Here is a 21,863-nt window from a genome sequence, read left to right as displayed (position 1 = left end):
GTCATATTAACCATAAAAACGAATAAAAAACAGCAATCTCTCAACACGCGATTTTCAAAATTCCCGCGCCGAAAGTTTCTAGAGCAATGACGTCCTAATAGTTCAATGAAGCCTGACGACAAATGAGCACAAATAACCATGACGTCACTGCTCTAGAAAATTTTGGCGCGGGAATTTTGAATATCGCGTGTTGAGAGATGACTGTTTTTATTCGTTTTTATGGTTAATATGACATTGTTTTAAATAAAACCATATGATTCGTGCTTGATAATTATTTTTCTAACATATAAGACATAATGTTGTGATTGCCGGACACTTCCTTTAAGTGTAGGGGATGGGATAATTATCCAACATCGCACTATGGGTTATTGAAACAGTAACTAATTATCATATGTATATGTGCTTTTTACATCAGGAGGAGACTTGAAGCTAATGCTGAAGAATGGAGTGCCCTACTGAAAACCATCAATGAATTATTAGCATGGATTATGCAGAGGGAGGAACAACTCGTATCGAAACAGCCTATTGGTGGGGATTATAACACAGTACAACAACAGCATGAAGAACAGAAAGTGAGTCAAGCATATATAGCAATAGATGGGTCACAGTAGGCATCCGGTTGTAATTCCAGGAGCTGATGTCATCAGGCATTGCAAAACCAGTGGTGTAACTAGGGGAGGGGGGGCAACGTCCCCAGGGTGCTACCACTAGGGGGGCCCAAATCGGCCTCACTTAAAAAAAAAAAAAAAAGACAAAACTGCATGATTGCAATTTATTTTAATATTATAATGCCGATGCCATTCCCATACCCCCGCATCCAAGATATTCTCGGGCGGGGGTAGGGGCGCCAATTTTGTTTCTTGCCCCGGGTGCTACTAACCCTAGTTACGCCACTGTGTGAAACTCGAGGATTCCAGGCTTGAATTGAGTTGTGTGGATAAGCACTCGAGGATTGACCTAGGAATCGCAATTCTCGACTATGCCGATCCTCAAGAATTATATGACTGTTTGAACATGACTATAGATTTGGTTGAAACTGAACTGTGGAAGTGTCATCATTGCCAGTCATGTTGTGAACACTGTTTGAGTTCCTTTGAGGCCCCCCTTTAAAAACGAGTTTGTACAAGAGTTGATTGGAAAGACCCAGTAGAACAGGTCTGCTCCCCAGTTCCTATACCATGTGTGCAGGCCTGTACGCAAGGGGGGTGCGTCGCACCCCCCCAAATTTGCCAAAGTGTTCAAAAAGTCCCCAAATTTCAGAATTTGCGAGCCTAGCGAGCCAAAAAATCTGTTTTTTACGGGTTTTTCGTCAAAAAATGTCCAAATTTTGGAAAGAAAGTCCACTTTTCACATAATCGCCCCCCCCTTGGGAAAAAAGGTCCACTTTTTCAAAATCAGCACCCCCAAACAAAATCCTGCGTATGGGCCTGCATGTGTGCTCTCTCTGCTGCATGTTGGGAAAAACTAACTTGTGAAAAATACATTCATAGAGCATTATATTTCTAAAATTAAAAAAAAAAGATGGCAATCTATTAGAATACCTTACTATTTTGACATTCACAAATATTATGTGTATGCATCGGTCACTCTTTGAAAGTCCCCATTGAAGATCACCTGCAGTGGAGTAAGCTATTCAAAATAGAATTTTGATTACTGAAAAGATTGTCAATTCTACTTTCTTGACCATAAACTGGACTTATGGTTTTACAGTAAAAGATTCAAATTAATGATTTTGTTTACAATGCTATTTTTAGAACAAGATCAATTTGAGCATTTTTAAGCACATTTTTGTCATCAATCTTAAGCTTGCTGTCATACACACAAAGTTATTACCACTTAAAGCAAAGTTTACATAAACCAAAGCATACTGGGTGTATGTGCTACTCAACATTCCAGAGTTCAGGTATTATTTAGAGACGAGGTGGTTACCCATATTTGGCGGTTCTCGGCTGGGCACGATTACTTGACTGATGGTGACTGTACCCACCAAGTTTCATGCCCATCTGACAGGTTTTACTTATTTGACCTCATATGACCCCCTTAATGACCGTCCCAAAATTTGGCTGTAAATGTTGACTATACCCACCAAGTTTCATGCCCATCTGACAGTTTTTACTAATTTGACCTCAGCTGACTCCTGGATGACCCCTAAATGACCTTCCAAAAATTAAGCTGTATATGTTGACTGTACACACCAAGGTTCATGCCCATACAACAGTTTTAATAATTTGACCTCAGATGAGATGGTCAGAATAAAAATGATACCAAACATGTTTTTCTTGTGTACTTACAGTCCTTCAGGAGACAACTTGATGACAAGAGACCAACCATTGAAAGGAATCTCCAGATGGGAAGGTTGTACCTGCAAGAACAGAATGCCAACAAAGATCCTGCTGACATGTCAGGTGAGTTGTGTAGATGCCACCTGTGCATCAAATATGCAGTAAAATAATGGAGTGCAGTACTTATAAGGACCTGTAGACTAATGTCTGACGAAAAAAGTGGATTAATCCACATTTTGTCTTACAAATTAATATGCAAACAACATTTTTGAGCCCTAATACTCTCACTGTGAAATGAGAACAATATGGAGTTTCCTCTGATACCAAAATGTTAATTTTGATGGAGAAAAAGTGGGGATGAGGTCAGGCCATCCTCTTTTATAAGTAAGTAGACCATTGAGGCCGAATGACATGTTGTTTTACCTCAAAAATAATAGTATGGCCTGTGTTATATTAGACAATAGAGGCATAACACATTTATTCTCCTTCTTGAACACAATGCTAATATCGAATAATAGGTAAAATAATAATATTTAAACAAAGATTGTGATGAAAACTCATTACATGTACATGGAGATCAAATAGAGTTATTAGTTTCATATCAGATTGTTTTGAGCAGTGCGTCATTGTTGGCTGTGTTATATTGTCTCATATTACACAGCTAGGAACCAATAACATTGCACAGATTTTCATAAGTGTTTAAGAATGTATAATTAACTTGATTATTTATTCTATTCTAGAATAATAATACAAAACCTAGACACTGTTTAGAAAAAGCTGCATAAAATAACAAATTGTTAGTTACTAATCTCATTTCCTTTCTCAGATATTATTCAATTAGATCAGATAATTAATCACTTAATTAATTAACTAATTAAAGCACAGCATATATACGAGCTACTCCTGATTTCAGAAAAAGACAGTACTAATTTTTTAGATAAAAAAATATTATCAAGTTTTACCAAATGAAACAAATCTCAATCTGCAATTTTTAATTTTTTCATACAAACACAGTCACAGGATTTAAGACATTAACATTAAGAAGAATCTTGAATATAGACTAAAAATATATTATATTTTATGCTAAATTTGATAATTGGTTACAAAAAGAAAAGAAAAATGGGTTTGATAAAAATTCAGATTGCATAGATGTCTATTAAATATCGCACAAGTGATTGTAACAAAGAAACAAAAGCCCCCTAAAAATTGATGTTTATTTTTATTTATAACATTCGGCCGAAGCCAGGCTAATCCCAATAGTGCTCAGAGGCTACTAAATTTAAGGGACGCCATCCGGATATGATGGGACAGGGATATGGGAAGAGGTCCGATTTTATATGCAGGAGGAAAACCGGAGCACCCGGAGAAAAACCTGCGAGGACGAGCATGGATCGGCAACCAAACTCACATGTGGCGCCATGGAATTGAACCCGGCCACCGTGAGTGAGAAGCGAGTGAGAAGACCACTACACTAACCCGCCCTCCTGTTTTATATATATAAAAATTTGGCCCTATTAAAATTAGACTTTTATTGTCAGTTAGATCCGACTAAAGGATCAGGATTGAGCTATATTTTATTTGGTAAAACAGGATAATATTTTGTTAATCCCAAAAATGAGTGCTGTATTTTTCCGTAATCGGGAAGTAGTGACTGTTCTTGTGTGTATTCTGTTTTTGCAGCAATGCCTTTGCTACGTTCCATTCTTTATATTTGTAAGTTGGTGTTTTAGAACTGGTATTGGTGTGAATGGAATAATGCTAAGCTTGTCTAATTTTTATCTAATTTTAAGTTAATATTATAACACTGCTCAAAATTTAAAAAATCAAACAAAATATTGGTCTTTTATTTGCATAGATTAGTACGACTTTCATCAACCCCATTTTCACAGAGTCTGAAGTCAACTTTGGTCTCGATCGACTTTGTGTGTAAACACGGTCACTGCATTTTGCCCGGAGCAATTGAAGTCAACTTCTCTCTGTGTAAATGGGGCCATTCTCTGGGTTGGGGTTGTTCCATCCAGTGCACTTACCCATTTCACATGACTGTTAAAGGGGACACCCTTGCAAAATCCCTATTGGTTTGTACAGGGCCTTTCAGTTCTAGTCAATTTTCTCCGCATAGAAAACACCAATTTATTGGGAGTTTATTCCCCTGATAAGAAATCAAAACATTTTGAATTGTTTCATCAAGAGGTATTTATTTTACAACATGTTTTGTGATTTCCACCATTGAGTGCAACGGTAAGTGCCCTCTTGGTGTCCGAGGGCGCAAGATGGAACAGGCGAAATGGGATGCAGTAATCTATGGCTAGTGATGTCATGCGGACTGACAGAATACTGTGTCACGCTATGGTTTATACAATTTTCTTGCACTAACGAGGACATAATCTCGAGCATAAGACATCCTTTGAAATAAAAGGCTATTATTCAGCTTTACTTTCCAATTAATTGTAATATTATAACTCGGGAGAATTTATTATCCATTATGACGTCATGCTTGCTATTATACTATTTATATCTTGCACTAATTGGGTAAGTGGGAAAAACAGCTTGTACATTTTTCCATTTTGCAAGGCTATTATTTAATTTTGATGCTCCAATTATTGCTCAATATGGTTCATATGACATTCTTGTATTAACGTCTTGCACACCTCATTGTGTGGTGGTAGACACAACTTTTTTCTCTTGCCCCCCGCTGTTGCCCCCAGAAAAAACCCAAAATTATGAAAATTTTCACTTTTTTGCGGTAATTTTGCGCAAAATTGGTTGATTTTGTCCCCCCTGCAATTCACCTTTCCCCCTTATGCCCCCCCCAAAAACAATTTATGTGCAGTACTCATAAGAAGAGTATGATTACTCAAAAGAAAGAATTTGATGTGACATACAATTTGTGAGATAATAGCTTTCAAAAGCACTTTGTATTTTACACAATACAAAACAATTGCAAGGAAAAAAAAAACACATGAAATTGATTCAACTTTAAAACGGATGCTTTCTTGTAAAACATTTGTTTTATGTACCATATGAATAAGTGATTCCAATTCCATGTCAGATTGTGCTTGACTAATGCTCTGTGTGCTGGCCATAGGCTTCAACATAAAAAGTCACCAAGTTTTGAGATACTTTCTCAAAATTTCAAGAACTATCTTAAGAACCACTGAACCAATACTAGACTTGTTTGTACTCATTTTAATGCATTTTTCATGCTTATTCCGAATATGGTCATGAAAATTTACAATTCTGAAATTTATTGAATTTTAACATTTATTTAAAACTTGTCGTATGCAGTTAACACCTGCGTGGAAAGAGTTAACTACATCAAACTGCATATGAAGTATTTCCTCTTTTTATGTTACAAAATGTTACATCAAAACAATCTTTTATTTTGAGTGGAAATAAGCTAGAAACACTTAGAGGCATGTATCATTGCTATTAACCAGAGAAGGTGATTTTATTACATCTTCTCAGTATTAACCTATTCAGCAATTCAATTTCTGAAATGCACATACAGACGCAGAGTAGTTTCTTTTAAAGATGAAAATCTAATAGAAAGCATATATCAATTGTAAAGTAGCTAAATAAGCTTGAATAAAAAAAACTAGGCTTGAAATCAAATAAACACACATACAGGCTGTATCAAAAAGATTGGTACCTGACCATTTTTGTGAGTATTCTTAATCATGTTGCCAGTGGTGGCACTACAGAGGGGCAAGTATTTTTCTTACCCCCCCCCAGTAAAAACCCAAAATTAGAAAAAAAAATCATTGCCCCCCTGAAATCAACATTCTCCCAATGCCCCCCAAAAAAAATTATGGCGCTGCCACTGCATGTTGCTCAAACTGATTGGAAATTGTGGTTTAATCTTCGTAATGCTGAGGGTGTCAAGTTTAATAAGAATTTAGTTTATGACCACATTCTGTGAAGAAATTGTGTGTTACATTTTAAGGAAGGACCTGTTTTCATGTTTTGAAACTGGCTTGGTGGAGTATCCCCACTAGTTACAATGGTGTGATTTGACAGGAAATTGTGTGGAAGCGTAACATTCGGTTTTTAACCGTCCTATTATTATCATTTTAGTAATATTATTTGAGCAAAGTAAGGCAATAATGATGATGGCAAAGTACAAAAGTTCCTGTTTTACTTGGCAGAGGGGAATGGGGTAAATCTTGATAGCAGAGAACAGTTTGTGGTATCACCTTTCTTAATTCAAAAATTTTATAAGTAATCATTTAAATTCCACCTTTAATTGATTTAATATTTTGAATACTTCCTGAAAATGGACTAGTTTGTCAGTACCAATCGTTTTGATAAAGCCTGCATAGCCGTACCTTGTTGTGTTGAATAGGAGCGATCTCATAGAATATGCATCATCATATTTCTACAGATGAAAAAAAATATGTGTGAGAACGAAAACACAAAGAAAAGTGGTGGGTGAATGTCGCAAACAGAATGTCGTTATTGTCAAGCTTTGGAGATTGCACCGTGAAATACTGACGATAAGCGGTCATTGAATCAAATATAATATTTTCTATCATGAAGAATTCTGATTCCTATTTTGTTGAATATGAAGGCAGGTTTCCTATTTTGAGCAGTGTATTTGAGATGACCGATAACACATTGATGTGCTGCAGTACTACTCTGTATTACTATTGTATTACTATTTAATCATCATAATATTCTATTATTTATGATTGATTGAATTCACTTCTATAAGTTTTGTGATGCTGTTATTATCCAAATTCAAATTGTTCTTATCCTTGACATTTATAAGCTTAATTAAGTAATGTACTTTGACCACTTCTTCACTGTCAATGTCTGTATTAACATGTTATCTTTTATATATACTGTATTTCCTTGAATAGTTGCCCCGGGGGTGTTGCATTTTCCAAAAGGGGCGTTTATTAAAGGTCATTTTTAGAACGATAATTCACGTTGAAATCATTCTAAGATATAAGCTTAAAACTTGCACTGAAATGACAAACTATGAACTTCACTTTCGGGTTTACGATAAGATTTCGCCATTCAACTACCGACACCATGTGTGCACCTTGGTAAGCTTACTACACAAGATGGCATGGAAAGATCAGCATTTTTTAAACAAAACATCTTGGTTGAAAAAAGTGGTGGGGGCGTTTATTTGAAGGGGGCGACTATTCGAGGAAATACGGTATATACCCTAATGGTAGCTGTAATCTTCATGATATCCATGTTATAAATCCATGTTATTACTAAACCTTTACATCAAGCTTCTTTCTAACCATATAATCAGCTATATATTTTTATTACTGAGCCAATTTCGTAGTAGATTATTACAAGATTATGTTAATTATATAATAATTGATAACTCAATTAAAACCTGCGAGGTAATATCCACATTCCTATGGGATTTGAGGTTATAGCGCATCTTTTCGGGATATGCTGGCCATATTTTGTGGTTTTATCAAGGGACAGGTTGCACATGAAGAGGTCAGGTGCAGAATGAGATACACCATGCTATTGCTGCCATGTGTCATCTCAACCTTATTCTTAGAGATATTTTTAAATATTTTAGTGTACATAAATTCTTTTCAGAATAGAATTCAGTTTTCAATACCATATTTACTGCATTTAGGGTTCCCTGTCACTGATGGAAATCAGGGAATATGAAAATTATACATTTTCAAGGGAATATGAGAAAACAGCCACAATCAGTGAAAACTCAAAGAATTTGAGTGACCCAAAAGTTCAATGTTTTGTCATGTTGTGCATATAACTTCAGTTAAACCCAAACTTTCAGCTGTAGACTAAGTTCATATTATCCTTTGGAAAGCATTCTCCCTCATTTGTAACTGCCCACACATTGATACAACCTTGTTGTGGAAATATATCTCATGGAATATAGGAAATTTGTCAAGTAAACTCTCCCTAATTACCCATTACACAAGCCCAGGGTTTCAAAGGTATCTTGCTACGTAACACAATGCAACAATTGCACATGGCAGCCTTTCGATATATCACATTTTACATCTAAACTCTTCATGTTTAGGTCATAGAGCATCCGTTCCTCATCATGTTTTATCTCTGCTATAAGGCCCATGGGAAAAACGCCCTCTTGCTTCATATAAATTACACTTTTTTGTCTACACCATATCAAGTTCTTGTAATGAGTGTAATACTTGAATCTTCTAATCCTCATTTCTCAATGTCTGTAGTAAAAAGAATAAAATATGCTCAAGTGACCATATGAAATTCATTTCTTTATTTGGACAGTGATGATAACTAGTTCAACGACCAAAAGAATTATCTCAATGGGTATTTAAAGCAAAATGGAAATATGGCTGAAGTATCATTTTGCTAAGGAAAATTTATAATGATTATTATCACAGTTTTATCTTCTACTCTGAACGGGCTGTTCCAGTTGAAATTCATACTCCCCCTATGGAAGATGTAACCATAATCTTCCACACAGGGAGTGTGAATTTCAAAAGGGGGTTACCTTTAGGTGACTCCATTTGAAATCTACACCCCCTGTTTAGAAGATTAAGGTCATGTCTTTAATAGGGGGTGTGTGGATTTCAACAGGAATAGCCGTATGTGTGGGTAGCCAGCATGACCTGATTCTCCTGAATGTAATATATCCTATTTTTCTCTTTCTCCAAATAAAACGTCCATTTAAATTGGAAAAATATTATTTACAAAAGAGTCACCAAAATATTGACACAAATTGGATTGTATTTTTGAATGTGTGTGAAGTTGTATAGAAAAATATTTTTCAAAATAAAGGAGGCTAAAATGTCAAGAGATTCAAACCTATTTCTCATCTTTTATGAGTATAGTTTTGATTACACTGAGCTCACTTAATCGGGGTGGGTGGGTGGGGGGGGGGGGTACTCAGTACAAATGACCATATGGGACATGCTGCAAACATGGGTAGCATTTTCGGCCTTTTGGTATATCAATGTCCCCATTTTCTAGGCCAATTTTGGTATACGTATGGGTCCTTTTTCAAAATATTCTCTACTTTTTCTGAAAATAGCCCATTTTTGCCTCAATCTAGCCAAAATGTTTGAAATTTGGCCAAATATTTGAGGGAAATTTATAAAAACTAAGACAATTTGGGTTACATTTGGCCAAAAATGTTGACTTTTGGTTTATCGATGGGTCTAAATGTCTTGAAAAATTTGTATATTGATGGGTCCCCTTTCAAATTCTCAGCGGCACACCCGTATACCAAAACCAAACTTGAGTATCCCCCGGACTTAATCTTACAATCACTGTGCCTTACAATAATAATGAACTTCAGAATTGACCATCAGTGTTTTGGGTATTAAATATCATACCTGTGAATCTTAAGTTAAATAATACATTAATAAGTACATGTTGGTGAACTTTGGCAAAGAATTGAGACTAAATATTAAGCATGATGTCCATCTCTGATGGGATATAATGCTTGTGAAATTATTCATACGCTGCCATTAATTGCCTTATACTGGATTCTGTAATGAACTAGGGAGTATATTAACGTAATCTCTGGGGATTCATGGTGGCATCATTTCAATTAAAGCTTGCTTTGGACATCAAAACTTGTGGTTTGGGTCATGATGTGACCTCTATTCACTGCTGATATTCACTTCACATGGCTAACACATTTTGATTTTCAAGTGGCTATTTATAATGTTTATCAAAGGGGTGATGGAAAACAAAGGGTGGTGGGGATCATATAATGACAGGGTGTCATCGTTGTTACTGATCCAGGTTAAATAATCTTGTACCTTATAAAAATAATCTTGTATCTTCTACTATATCCCTTAGGTCCATTAGTTGCCCTCTCCCATCTCAAAATATCTGCACTTGTTAGCAGGACGATTTGGAAATAAATTCTTCCCTCAGCTCAGTGGCCCAGCACACCCCTGCACAAGGGAGGGGAGAAGAAAAGATATTGAGACTATTTGGAAGGCATTTAATTGTCCCCAGCATTAAAGTCTGCCCCAGCTTGGTGGCCCCAGTACACCCCTGCACAAGGGAGGGGGAAGAAGAAAAGATATTTTAGACTAATTTGGAAGGCATTTACCCAGCAAAGTCTTTTTTAAAGGGACTAATTTGCAAAGCATTTTAAAGAGACTAATTTGGAAGGCATGTAATTGGTCCCAGCATTAAAGTCTGCCCCCAGCTCTATGGCCATGGTACACCCCTGCACAAGGGAGGGGGGAGAAGAAAAGATATTGAGACTATAAATTTGGAAGGCATTTAAAGGCAGAATACCTTTAATAGTCTTAACCATCCTCATATTTCAACTACAAAGATAAGGTCATGGATATGACATCGATTTGTGCTAGCCACGTATTAAATCATTGGAAGTAGGCTTATGGATGGGTGCTCCACCCATCAACAAACATCATCGAGTTCTTAAAATCCATTAACATCTAAGAACAAACATAACATGAATGCTAACCCGTGCCAACACTTTTGGTTTCTCATTTTTTTGTACAACAGCGAGTAGTAGTGATGGAAGCAGTCTAGATAATGAGCGTGAGATGCTTGATGAGAACACGAGGCAGATAGTCCAAGACTTGCAGAACAGCGTCGGCAAGTTGCAGGAGAATTGGAACCACCTGAACGGGCAGTCTGACAACTGGCAACGCAAGCTGGAGGACGTCATGGCTGTAAGTTGAATTTGGGTTCACTAGCAATCAAAATGCTCTAATTTGTTGTGGCAAAGTTCAATAACCCACATTCAATACACATAGCTTTAAATTTGACCTCAGGTTGTGGGGTATGAGTTTTGTACCTGTTACAATCAAAGGTCATTCTATGAGTGTACAGGCATATATTGGGGTTAAAGAACTTTGCGTTGAGCATGATGTAGATCCTAGTGCTTGTTTATACAGAGGAAGGGCACTCAACTTTCATTTTACAATTTTTTTTCCAGGGGGTAACAATCTGAATATTTACCCAGAAAAAGGCTTAAATGTGTCAATTTTGGCCCAAATATTGTGGAATATTGCGTGATTTTTTGTTCTAACAGGGTTGGCAAAGCTTAAGTTGGGAGATGTCCCCCATCTCACTTCCACTGTCTGTAATTAACTGATAAATTGCAAGACGTTACTTAAAGACATTTGCAGTAGTAACATGAATTGTTGATATGTTTAATATTTATTTACACAAGGCACCGATAATAGCTATATGGTGCAATGATAGTGTCTACCCCTTGTTCTCCGAGCACCTCAAAAAATTGTCTCCAGTTACAGCTATCTTAATCAGTGGTCCACTTTATCACTCAATATGTTCTTCAATAATTTAGTACTTGGAGATGGGGATGCATTTAGAAAAGAGGTTCAGGCCTGGTTCAGGTTCGTCTATATTACAGCCTGGACATATGGGTAACAAAATGCAAGCTTATGTAGAGCATCTGTTTAATCTATGAAACAGTCCAATCTTCCTTATCCAGACCTCTTATATTGATCTCTCTGACCCTGTTCAAATTAGAAATTAGACAATTTCTTCATTCGACGAAGATAAGTTAATCTTGATTAACTAATTAAACATGCATACACATTACGCTGAACGAAGACCGAATGAAGACATTGCACTGTACACATTTCATGAAAATTAACGAAGCTCGAACGAAGCCATTGACGCCCAGCTATTATTAAAGCCGGCGAAGGTCACTTGTCACATTATCACTTTCCTTCGTTGAACGAAGCGAGTGTACACATTACAAAATTAGCTTTGTCGAACGAAGTATTCCTTCGTCGAAACAACCTTTTTAGCTTCGTTGAACGAAGCAATTTTAATCTTACTCGAAGGAAGAAAAGTGCGTACACATTAGGAAAAAACAATTTTTAATCTTCGTTCGTGGTTCGTCGAAAGAAGAACATTTTCTAATGTGAACAGGGTCTCTGTTATCCACCAATGTGATCTTCATCAGAAAACACCATCATTTCATGCTCTGAAGCGTTTAAAAGGACAATTCTCTGTTCCATACAGCCATCTAGTGTTACTGCCCCAAATTGGGTAATCTTCGTCTTTGTTGTCCCAATTTTACTACTACTACTGCATTATATATCATATATGCATAGGGACATTCTATACAATCTATAGATGATTACCCATAATTCACTTATCCAGATTTTCAATTATCCAGCCAAGATGTTAGACTGAAGTTGATTATTTGCCCTTCCTTTGTATCTGTACTTGTGTGCATTGATAGCAGAAATGAAAACAATTACTATATCCGGTCAAATCCATTGATATTGATGACTATCATTAAATTCAATTGCGACTTTAGTCCAGTCACTATGGACCACAATAGCCTCATCCCAATGGCATAGTTCAATAACTTCTATTAAACAACCATAGTGCAAAATTTTACCTCAAGTTACAGAGTATGAGTTTTTGTACCCAAATTTTCAAAGGTCATTCAATGAATGTACAAATGTATTGGGGTTAAAGAACTTTGGCCTGATAGATGAGCATGTTGTGGATCCTAGTGAGTGAAGATGCGCTAAAATACTAGATAAAGACCCAATCACCAAGACAGGTCACATTTCAATATTATCTTTATGGGATATAAATCTGATAGATAATGCCAAGTTTTATGCAGGTGTTCTGATTGCATATTAAATCCCTGTTGTTGGAGACTGAGTAAGCTGCAAGTGTTATATTGACCCAGTTTTCTCAAGTAATATTTAACAGACAATAGCTAGACACCTTGTAGTAGTATAGGATTTCCCCAAGTTACTCCTAATAGACTTACAGTAGAAATTTTGTGTGATGTTTTGCTTTTTGCATTCTGATTAACTCTCACGAAAATTGTGAAAAATGTGTATTTAGTGTGTAAGTCTATGAAAAACTTGAAATTTGTGAATTTAAAGTCAAGCATTTTTTCAAAACATTATTCATGCACACTTGACTGCATCTCATTTGATTGAAACCGTCTGACCCCTTTAAACTGATTCCTTCAGAGACATTAACTATCACTATCTATTCCACACTCACACTATAGCCCATTCTGATATATATCATGATACAGACACTATTACAACAGATGGTCAGGGTTATTAAAACATTGCCGATTATTTTTAACTTCTTGCTAAAATAACCAAAAACCATTTCTCATAACCATTGTTTTCTATAGGACCAGATGTGATCATAGTTTGTTGTAGAAAGCTTTTTAAATTGCCAATTAGGCTCTTATATGATGGCATTGGCAACCCTGAATAAATCTTGTGGGCAAACTGTAAGGGAGCAGTCAATATTAAAGCAGGGAGGAATCAGAATTTTTGATATGAAAATGTGCCTTCTTTGATAATAATTCTAGGTTCCATTTTGATATTGAAATTACTTGGACAATTAGAACCCAATATAATAGAACTAATATTGGAAACAAGCTTTGGTATGAAAAATTGTTGATTACTGTAGTTATAGCTTGTTTGACCCAATTGTGTTATTATTTGATCCCTAAAAATAGAAAATGTTTCTGAAGTCATATGCAGGAGTCATACTTCAAGCATTATGTAAGAAGTATATGTAGCTATAAATAATGACAATTCACTAAAATTTGCAGGCTCTAAAATTTTCAAACCTTCTCAGGTTGTAACACATTTTATTAAGAGAATCTCAGATTTGTAAAACAATTTATCAGGAAAATCTTCTCAGATTTGTAACACAATTTATCAGGAAAATCTTCTCAGATTTGTAAATCAATTTATCAGGAGAATCTTCTCCGATTTGTAATTCAATTTATCAGGAGAATCAGTAAATGAGCACACATTGACAAGTGCACTTAACATAATTCTCATGAATCAAATGACACATGTGTAGACTCACCTTCCCTGCCCCTCTCCTCAATAATGCGCCAAGATTGTAACCTGTTAAGACATCATTAGACGCTGATGTGCAGAAATAGTGTTGCAGATGTTGAGGAGCCAAGCTGCAGATGTTTTATTTAAACTAATTTTGTACACTCTCAATGTATCAGTATGCATAGGTTAACCATAGTCTTTGCTCATCTTTCGAACAAATGCCGGGATCAGAATTTAAGCTTTTCATCTTCATAACTCGACCAGTGAACTTCCATGAATGATAGTTTTGCATCATTTTGTCCACTTCTTGTTCTGCAGAAGATGTTAGGATTACATCAAGCCATGGATGATGTCAATACCAAGTTGCATGAAGCTGAAGGTCTTAGAACTAAATGGGTACCTGTAGGAGAAATCATCATTGATAGTTTGCCAACACATATAGCTGATTTGAAGGTGAGAATGCAATGGTGGTGTGGTTGAGTGTGCAATGGTGGTGTGAATGGATGGTTATGACAAAAAATAAGTTTTGAGTTGGAGAATCATCAGTGCAACTTTGTATAAATTTATTAGTGTTAGGGGTGTATGGCTATTTCTTTTTGGGGAGGAATGCATGATCTCATTCAGTGTGAAGACATTACTAACTTAAGACCCACAAGGAAATTTAATTGATTTGTATTCATGCATTTTATGCAAATTAGTACAGAATAAAGCTACAATAGAGGGTATGCAATACGACGTCACTCATGACAGAGTCATCTTCATGTAAATAAAATTCTGTCCTCCATAAGGTACCACGTGGCAATTTGCATGATAATACAACAAAACAGGTGATAGGTATGAATGGTTGTGGGATCAATCAAGAGACCTGTCCATCTGTCATCTTAAGTTATCTTAGAACTGTCCTCCATCATGGCTGCCATTTCAATTGTTATATGTTCCGGTTGGTTTATTGCACACACTCTATTCATGGGTGTGTATGTGCATGCACCTATGTGGTTATGGCTATGCATGCATACTTGTTGAACATAGTAAGGAACTTGTGATTTAAAATTTACCCGTAGAGGAGAGAATTATCTTTCACTTAAGACCTTGTGCTATTTTCCAAATATAGCACAAAAACAACTTGCCTAAAGCTGGGTTGTGAATCCAGTGGAAAACAACTTGCATATCACACTCAGTCATGGGTCTATAAATACTACAGGTTTTCTCTGGAGGAGGCTCCCAAGTTTGGTTTGGGTAGAGAAGTGCCGTCAATCTGAAAGTGAACCAATATTTATATAAAAAAATATTCCAAGAAAATTTAACCAAATTTTTGGCCAAATTTAACATAATTTCGCAAAAATTTTACGAAATTTAAAAATGAAAAAAAAAATGGACATTTGAGCTCCAGTTAGTTATTTGATATTTTCAGCAAATTCTAAATTAAATTCTAAAAAACATCTGAGATTGATATACGAGGGGCAGTCAGTATGTTTTAAGAGTGGACTCGTGACGTCATATGTGGATTGTTTTCATGGCATTTCTCAATGATTACATAAACACTATACCTTTGTCTTTCAAACAACACATGTAAAAATTATATCATACACATGATTACGTAACAGCATTAGCATAAAATCAGTATACTAGGGACACTGCCAAATCACGCAAAAAGGCGGGCCTTTTAAATTACAGCAAAGACACGTGTTTACAATGTCCGAGAACAGAAAAAGTACAATGGGCATAAGGCTAGTTTTTGGCAGGAATAAACATTAGGTCCTCACTTTGCATTTGGTAAAATATGAAACTTGTCATTAAACTGTGGTGGAAATGGGACGTCTGGAAACTTCAACAACTTTAGGGCTTGAATGGAAGCAAAATTATTCTGCAAAAATGGCGTTAATGAAAAGCAGTTATTACAAATGACATTGATTATCTCCAAAATGAAACAGACTAAAATATAATGACTGGTCACGTGTGAGAGCTAGTACTCAGTGCGATGATAACTGGTGCAAATCAAACAATAATCTGCGCATGCGTAGGTAGGGTGACCGATACAACATGCTGAAAATGCACGAAAATGGCAAAATTCCATGTAAATAGGGCCTAAAATATTACAAAATGCTATGAAAATTTTAATTTAAATATTTATATGAATTTTTATGGATGATCTCAACCTGAAATGAACAGAAAAGTTTTAAAAATTAAGTTCTCATTCAAACGATGGCCTCTCTCTCTGTACCACTACTTTTTGTATAAATGTAACAATGGTAGAATAACAGTTATATTTTAATCACGGATTCAAATATTTTCTAGGGAGACTCCCGTTTTAATATTTGGAGATTAGTCAACAGAACTGGCCAAAAAAAATAAATTTCCACGTTTGCTATTTTTGGCAATATCAAGATTTGTATAGAAAGAAAAGCCTTGTTTTTGTCAAAAATAAGACATATTTGACCATGCATTTTAAACAAACTAAAACCTTTACAGCCCAACAAACATGGTTTAATGAACTGGTAGTTTGTGTTCTATTACTGTTCCAAAAGGCAGCATTCTCCATTCTTTAATTCCCAAGAAAATATAAAAAATACAACAATACCTCATTTCAGCCTCTTATTTCACTTAACAAAAATGACTCAATTTCACCAGTGACTCTAGACCATTGATTTTATGCTAATGCTGTTACGTAATCATGTGTGTGATATAATTTTTGCATGTGTTGTTTGAAAGACAAAGGTAGAGTGTTGATGTAATCATTGAGAAATACCATGAAAACAATCCACATATGACGTCACGAGTCCATTCTTAAAACATACTGACTGCCCCTCGTAAATCTGTCTATGTTGTTTTCGATTTCTGGGAAAAGTATCTTAATTCAACAACAATGTACTCCAAGAGTTTTATTTTTAAGCTTTGCATGCTATAATGCCAAGAGCTTTTAAGAAACTTCCTCTCTCGCTCTTTTCTCCCATAATTCACATCTGAAAGTAAGAGTGATAGTTATACATTAATTAATAATTTTATGGATGCTCTGCCGTATTCCAAGAAATCTGAAATTGTTTTATTTACATCCTTTTTATGATTTTAATCAATTTTCTCTCTTTGAAAATAGGAAAAAACATTTTTCAAAAAAGTAATGTAAATTTTTTTTTTTCCAGCGATATAAGGAAAGCTTAGAACCCATACAGAGAGATGTTGATCACATGACCGTGCTGGCTAGTCAGTTCCCACCAAAGGAGGTAACGCTTAGTCCCGTCAACCAAAGTCGCCTTGAAGATTTGATTAGACGGTGGCGCTCGTTACAGTTATCGGTAGAAGAACGGTCCAGACAGCTGCAGGAAGCCATGATGGATTTTGGTCCTCAATCGCAACACTTCTTAAGAGGTAAGCTTATAGCCTGTTTTTTTGGGGGAACGTTCAAATAGTAATATTACCTATTGCAAAATGAGTTTTGGGAAGTAGAGAAAAGTCTTAACATGAGACTTACCCTTTTCCTGAGAACTACTGCATTAGTGCCTCATAATTGATAATACACCTGTACAAAATTACAGGTTGTTCATAATGAATTTTAATAATTGATGTGTGTAACACCTTGCCTGATTCTGATTTGAACTATGACCTTAAGTTGAACTCTGACCTTATTGTTCATCTCGGCCCTAATCCTAATTCATAAACCTAAAACTTAACCCTTACGTGTTTGGTGTACTTAACTGTATTCTTAATTCTTTCTATAAAATTATACATCAGGTTATCGTCATTAAATTGCCACAAAATATTCATGTACAATGTGAAATACTGTGGTTGAAATGTTGCACAGGAGTAGCGATTGTAGACATTAAGGTGTATGATTGCCCACTTGTGCACAAACTGGTGCTTTAAATAATAGCATTAGCAATAGCATGCAGGTATATACCTGCATCAGCAGTTCTTGTAGGAGTATTATGAAGTGTGAAAAAAACGGAGTCAGTAAACAATAATCCAATGACATTTCTTCTTTTTTTATAGCCTCAGTACAACCTCCATGGGAAAGGGCTGTAGCTGGCAACAAAGTGGCTTATTTCATAAAGTAAGTACCCATGCCTAAGAAAAATTGTTTAGAAGTACATCCTGTATGTTTTCTTTTGGTTAGGTGTTCATATAGAACTTCCATTTATGTCAATTAGTAAGTGTCATTGCAACCCCTCAAATCACCCAACCAATGTCTTGGACTTTAAGTTTCCCTACTTTTCGAAAGCTGATACACTGGAATCAATCCTGGGACCTCAGTCTTACAAAAATTAAATATCGTAACAACAAGACCAGCGAGGGATGAGCTGCGAGAGTTGAGAATTTAGTCACACATAGTCTTTACAGATTAGCAATATTATTTTGACTAAAGGAGGATTATATATATTTAATAGATGACGACAGTGTCTCCTCATTTGAATACTTGTAACTTGGGACTTAATATAATTATCAAGTTGTGACCTGGTTTCTCTCATTCTCTGTCTTTGCTATAATGTAACTGCATGTGTTATGGAGTCTTTGATGTTGATGAACAATGTTTTGAAACAAACAAAATAAAATAAAATGTCCCATAATTTCTTTACATAAAGAGAATAATAATTGCTACATATAACTACCTGATTCTCAGTTCTTTATCTTACTAGTGGTTTCACTGTTTATATTCAGTCATACTACAGAAACCACCCATTGGGACCACCCCAAGATGACCGAGCTCTTCCAATCATTAGCAGACCTGAATGCTGTCAAGTTCTCTGCCTATAGGACTGGCATGAAGATGAGGAGGGTACAGAAGGCTCTTTGTTGTAAGTAGGAATATCTTGTCATTCTAAACTTATTGTCCATTTTCCTATACTAGTGTGTCTGTAATTGATGTGTGACCTCAGCACATGGCTCTGTGTTGAAGGTATAGGAAACTTTCTTTAGAATATCATGGTGGCATTATTTTTAATTCAATGTCTTAAAACTCAGATAATCATTCGCAGAAACTTGTTTTCAAAAAACAAAATAGAGCATGTTTAAACGTATATGACATGTCATGCAAGAATCTATCGCACAAAGTCATACTAATTGAATGGTGATTTCTCCGCTGTGATTTTAATTTCTTGCTCGACTGTGATTTCCGCTTAAGTCATTGATTAGCTTTGTTCTTCTTTTTAACATTTGTCGCCGCAGATAAAGGTGTGATAAATTTGACAACCCTGCATCAGTCGCAAAGGGAAAATGGCTGCAAAAATTTGAACTTGCATTTATGTTTTCTGTAAAATACTTACTATATCCTATTAGATAATAATGTTAATGTTTTATTTGTTTCCATCTCTGCTACAGTGGATCTCTTGCCATTGACGTCCTTACACAGCATCTTTGAGCAGCATGATATGACAACCAATGACCGCACCATAGATGTAACAGAGATTATTAACTGCCTAGCAACCATCTATGAGAACCTGGCCCTAGATCATCCCAATCTTGTAAATGTTCCCCAGTGTGTCGACATGTGCCTCAACTGGTTACTTAATGTTTATGATACGTAAGTGGATTGAATAAGATTGTAAGCGAAGTCATCTCTGTTCACTTGTAGTAAGCGTTCTTTGGAGATGCCGAATACTGAAAGACAAGATGAAACTTAGGGTTATTCCATTTAAAATCCACACTACCCCTGTGGAAGATTATGGAAATATCTTCCATAGGGGGAGTATGAATTTGAAATGGAATAAGCACATTAGGCAGCTCCATTTGAATTTCATAAGATTCAACCTGAATCTTCCACTGAGGGATGGAGCTGCTAATGTGTTCATTCCATTTGAAAGTCATACTCCCCCTATGGAAGATATTTCCAAAATCTGCCACAGGGGTAGTGTAGATTTTAAAAGGAATAACCCAATGTTGGAATTAATGTCAATGTTTGTAAATAAAACATGTTATCCAGCCAACCCTAAACTTGGTTGAAAGTCAGATATAGGCACTTTTTGAACAATTACCATATTTGGCCTAATTAGCACCCTAGAATGAAAAGGTTATAAAATGCTAGTTGAATCATAGCAAACTCATCTCTGAGAGTTGCAATAGCTGTGACTTTTTGTTTTATGACATACCTTTCTATTTACTGAAAACAATCCAGTTTGACTTTCAAAATATTATAGTATTAAGCGCCTCCTTCAGTTTGGTTACTGAAGCACTAATGAGGTTGAATAATGATATGTGCTATGTGATTTGATTAGGAGAGATATTGAAAGAGACCAAAACAAAACATGGACAAATTCCAAGTTTGAATATGTCTCTGCTCACTGATGATCAGGCTTGGAAAAAATGGGGAATTCAGGAATCTCATTCCCGGGAAAGTTGGTAATCTGGAGGAAAATTATGCTTTTTTGGATAAAGAAATATATAAGAAATGATGGGAAATCCTAATATGTTAGGAGGGAAATTTGTCTACATTCCTGGGAATTGAACATTTTTTCCAGGTTTGCTGATGACTTGCCCATTCTGTGTTGAATTGTTAAAACAGTCCCATAAATTGCAAAACATGTAACTGATTTATTGATTTTTTTTGTTTGTGTACAGTGTTCGTAGTGGCAGAATACGAGTGTTATCATTCAAAGTTGCAATTATCATGCAGTGTAAAGCACACCTAGAGGATAAGTATAGATGTAAGTTGATTTGTTTACTTTTCTATCTTTACGACATATAGTAATTAATAAAAGTGATTATTATTTGTACAGTACAACTTGTTGATTCCTTTCAACTATTCTTGTTTAAGCCATGAGCCTAAGCTATCCTCATGGTCTCAGATGTGTTAATACTATAAGGCCCCTGTAGTCAGGATTGGGAGGGGAATGTACGATTAAAATCAGTTCATTTCCCCGAACACTACACAATGTGTCATGCACAGTATCCTGGATCTTAACATAATACACTTGAATACAAATTGGATGTAATTGTTTAGTTACTGCCATGCATTTACAACTATCTTGCATTTGCATTGATTTACAGCATTCTTATAGCCAGTCCCAATAACCCCCTGTCATAGCTCTCATTTATGATGCAGGTTTTCTGCAAAGCATCCATAGCCAAACATGCTTCAAACTGTATTATTGCAACATTCCACCCTGTTAATAAATCAAGTCTTTTCATCTGTCAATATAAGTAAATCAAGCTGTTATAATTTTTCCTCATTTCAGATATTATCCGTCTGGTAGCTGATCAGAATGGTTTCATAGACCAGAGAGGCCTTGGACTTCTTCTCCATGACTGTGTACAGATACCACGTCAGCTAGGAGAGGTCGCATCATTTGGGGGAAGCAATATAGAACCCAGTGTACGCAGCTGTTTCACTATGGTAAGTCACTTGATAAAGATTGGTGATTTTAAAGCTTTTCTCATCTGGAGGTTAATCGTTGGTTTCCAATTATACCAAGAACAACTTAGTTCCCTATTGCTGAGATGTGTCAGTATTACATAACTTAATTAACCCCATGAGAACTACCTGCCTATTGGTCAAAAAGAAGTTTTCATTATCAACTGGACCAATCAGCAACATTGTCAGAATAATTTTACCACACAAAAAATTGGGGTGAATTATTTGCAAAGCTCCATTCTGGTTGGTGATTAAAGTGAAGATATCATGTAATTGACCAATCAGAGGCAATGTTAGATCGACAGGTAGTGCTGAGGGGGTTAAGAAACAAACTGTACCATGTTACCATGATGTGGCAGTGACATTAACACGTTGAGGCAACTGTTTTGTGTGCCCATCTTTTAAGCGTGTGTGTACGCCAGCACTCGCCCAAAGAAATGCGCATTGATGTCACTGCTA

At 35.9% G+C, this 21,863-nt stretch overlaps 1 protein-coding gene across 1 annotated transcript in view; it reads left to right on the top strand.

The window, feature by feature from the left end:
- Positions 1-21,863, top strand: part of LOC140143866 (dystrophin-like) — a 404,491-nt gene that overhangs the window by 341,279 nt on the left and 41,349 nt on the right. Inside the window, exons 38-48 of the mRNA XM_072165677.1 lie at positions 416-572; positions 2,294-2,405; positions 3,963-3,995; positions 10,755-10,924; positions 14,384-14,518; positions 17,203-17,428; positions 18,050-18,110; positions 18,716-18,852; positions 19,376-19,577; positions 20,612-20,697; positions 21,229-21,386. Of these exons, the coding sequence (XP_072021778.1) occupies positions 416-572; positions 2,294-2,405; positions 3,963-3,995; positions 10,755-10,924; positions 14,384-14,518; positions 17,203-17,428; positions 18,050-18,110; positions 18,716-18,852; positions 19,376-19,577; positions 20,612-20,697; positions 21,229-21,386 (1,477 nt within the window). The remainder of the gene's footprint in view (positions 1-415; positions 573-2,293; positions 2,406-3,962; positions 3,996-10,754; positions 10,925-14,383; positions 14,519-17,202; positions 17,429-18,049; positions 18,111-18,715; positions 18,853-19,375; positions 19,578-20,611; positions 20,698-21,228; positions 21,387-21,863) is intronic.

The sequence above is a fragment of the Amphiura filiformis genome, unplaced genomic scaffold (genome assembly GCF_039555335.1).
Source record: "Amphiura filiformis unplaced genomic scaffold, Afil_fr2py scaffold_30, whole genome shotgun sequence".
Classification (NCBI taxonomy): Eukaryota; Metazoa; Echinodermata; class Ophiuroidea; order Amphilepidida; family Amphiuridae; genus Amphiura; species Amphiura filiformis.
Note: the sequence above shows the minus strand (reverse complement) of the source record. Positions and strands in the feature narration are given on the sequence as shown.